This window comes from Microtus ochrogaster, chromosome 5 (assembly GCF_000317375.1).
Source record: "Microtus ochrogaster isolate Prairie Vole_2 chromosome 5, MicOch1.0, whole genome shotgun sequence".
NCBI lineage: Eukaryota > Metazoa > Chordata > Mammalia > Rodentia > Cricetidae > Microtus > Microtus ochrogaster.
In genome coordinates, this window is record NC_022012.1 from 3,539,436 (window position 1) to 3,542,494 (window position 3,059).

Consider the following 3,059-nt stretch of genomic DNA (forward strand, 5'->3'; position numbering starts at 1 on the left):
TTCACTCACGCAGGCACACACACACACACACACACACACACACACACACACACACACACACACACACAATACAAATATTCCTGATAGTAATACCTGAGAGAAAACTCTGTGGGTTCTCAGAGAAAGCAGCATTATAACTGTGTCTTTGCGAGTGACTAAAATACTTCACAGAAACAACTGAAGGGAAGAGTGGGTTTATTTTGGGTGACAGTCCCAGAGCTGTTGCAGGGAGGCTGTGGTAGGAAGCATTTCACATCTGGCGGCTAAGTAGAGAAGGGTGGACACAAGACATAGCGCTAAGGTCATGAGCCAGTGACCTACTCCTATCCATACCTCCCCGTTATTTCACTATCTCTCAGGAATGCCTGTGTGTGATGGCTCCAACAAGGAAGCCACTCACTCATGAGCTAAGAGTCCTCTTGCTGTGACTCTCCAGAAATGCCATCCCAGGCATACCCAGAGGTATGCTTTGCTAATGTGTTATCTAAAGATGAGGAAAGTCAGTGGTCAATTAGTTAAGTTCTGAGAGCCATGATTATAGCATAGCAAACATGGTGGGTAAATTCTAAGGACTGTTTTAGAGGGGATTCAGGGTAATCCAGTGAGAAGTCATCTGGTGTAGATTCTCCTTTGGCAATGGAGTCTTTCCTGGCAGGCTCACAGAATTCAGGCATTGTTTCCTAGATGAGTTTCAAATTTTTAAAAATCACATTTTATTTATTTATTTATTTATTTAATGTATTGTGCAGGCACATGCATGCCATGGTGCATGTGTTTAGGTCGGAGGAACCTTAGGCAGACAGTTCTCTCCTTCCAGTATGCTAGCTCTGGAGATTGAATCTGGTCATCAGACTTGACAGCAAGTGCTTTTGCCTATTGAGCCATTTTTCCGAACCCATTGGGTGAACTTTTGAAAGGTCCTGTACAGCATAGGTGCTGAAAATGATATTGCATTTGCAGATGCAATACTTCAGTCAGTGTCTTTGTGTGCCATAATATGCAGAGTCAGGGACTTCACTGGCCAGTCGAGTTGGGTTTGAGATATACCTCACTAATGAAGTGCTTCAGGCTCCACAAAATATTTACCTCAAGAGATTCCAAACATTCAAAGCAAAATGAACAACTATAGATCTTGGCTTTCTAGATACTTCATATAGCTTTTCTTTTCACTGAACATATTAATCAAAAATTTCATGTAGGTTAAATGTAGGTATGAGTTTGATAAGGACCTTTAACTTCATGTAACTGTACAAAACAAAATATAGTTCCTGAGCTTGCAATTTAATTATTAGCTGGACTGTCTCAGCCAAGAAATTTAATCCTTGAAGGATCTGGTGAATATCAGGCATGATAGTCACGCAGTGTTCAGTGTAAGCTCCTTAAAAATGATCGGTCTACATAGATGTGAAGAACCATGGGGGATCAGCACAACTCAATAGTACATCAGAATTTTCATGAGCACCCTAGGCATGCTACAGGAACATTATATCTCCAAATGAAAGCAAATTATGTTGCAATTACAAATCTAATATTCTCAAGGGTAAATGCTTCACCTTCATCCATAATTGTCTTTCTAAAATGAAAATCTACCATGAAGTGGTGAAGAGATGAGTCACTGGTTAAGAATATTTGCCATCCTTCCAAAGGAACAGGTTCAAAGCCCAGCACTCACTCGGGGCTCACAACTGTCTGCTTTTCCAGTTCCAGGGGATCCAACATACTCTCTAGCTCCTATGAGCACTCCCTGCATGTGGTGCACAGACACATATGCAGGCCAAACAATTATACCCATAAAAAAGTAAAAAGAATGCCCAAACCCCATTATGTAATAAAAGAAAACATAGTGTGCAAGTTGTTTTATTTTTTTAAAAAAATTATCAGTCACCATTCAGATCACTTTCAGGTATTACAGGTACATGTACCGTAATCTGATTTTTCTATAACCAAGCTTCCATGCTGGTTAGTCTGTGTACTTAAAGATACTGTCAAGGCTTCGCAAGGTTTGGCACATTGTGTGTGAGAGATTTTCACAGGAAAAATAGTGGAAAAAACAATTGATTCTGTTTCTAGATTCAGTATTTCTGTATAATTGGATGGTAATGATTGAAATAAAAATTCTCTGAATTCATCTTTTTTTGAAAATAATCCATTTTATGCAGGTGATGCATTTTGGAGCTTCAGGGAAGATGATAACCAGAATACAATGCCTTTCAGCACTCAGATGTTGATAATGATGGGTGCCGCCCTGCTTGTCAGTCTGTGAAGAGCTGCAGTCACCTCCATAACAACACTGGCTGGCATCCATGGCCTTCCTGGAAAACTGCGTGCAATTGGAATTCAGTAGGATACATGGACCGAAAACAGTTCTGCTGTCAATATTAAATCTGCCTCAGTGAAGACTAGAAGAACTTACAACCCCTATTTTAAGTAGTCTTATTTTAAACTGTAGCACAATTTCCATAGTTATTTTTGAAAATGTGTTAAAACTTTTTTGTACATAGTTTCTTTCTTACTTAGAGTTTAACATATTAGCCAAAATTGAATTGAATATAGATGTCATCTTAGTGCTGTGAGTTTAGTTAGTAAACTTCAATTTTGCAGCACTTATAAAAGCAATCACAGCGTATCAAGGTATGTTTTTATTGACTAATTAACATTTTGTGATTGTTTGCAAGATTCACAGTAAATTTATTTATTTATTTATTTATTTATTTATTTATTTATTATGTATACAATATTATGTCTGTGTGTATGCCTGCAGGCCAGAAGAGGGCACCAGACCCCATTAGAGATGGTTATGAGCCACCATGTGGTTGCTAGGAATTGAACTCAGGACCTTTGGAAGAGCAGGCAATGCTCTTAACCTCTGAGCCATCTCTCCAGCCCCCAGTATTTTTTATAAACAGGTATTAGAAAATTTTTTATTAATTAAATAATTTCTGAGTTACCCAGTGTTTTCTCGGATCTTTGAGGAACAAAGTCGGCCTACTTTGTGTCTGAGAATGACTCTGAACTTTGGGTTCTTCTTTTTGTAACTCCAGAGTGCTGAAATTGCTGGC

The 3,059-nt window shown here is 38.7% G+C and overlaps 1 protein-coding gene across 1 annotated transcript in view; it reads left to right on the plus strand.

The window, feature by feature from the left end:
• Positions 1 to 2,796, plus strand: part of Angptl5 (angiopoietin like 5) — a 17,481-nt gene extending 14,685 nt beyond the window's left edge. The window contains 4 exon segments of the mRNA XM_026779499.1: positions 2,160 to 2,216; positions 2,219 to 2,297; positions 2,299 to 2,631; positions 2,762 to 2,796. Coding sequence (XP_026635300.1) covers positions 2,160 to 2,216; positions 2,219 to 2,297; positions 2,299 to 2,431 — 269 coding nt within the window. The 3' untranslated portion in view covers positions 2,432 to 2,631; positions 2,762 to 2,796.
• The last annotated feature ends 263 nt before the right edge of the window (positions 2,797 to 3,059 follow it).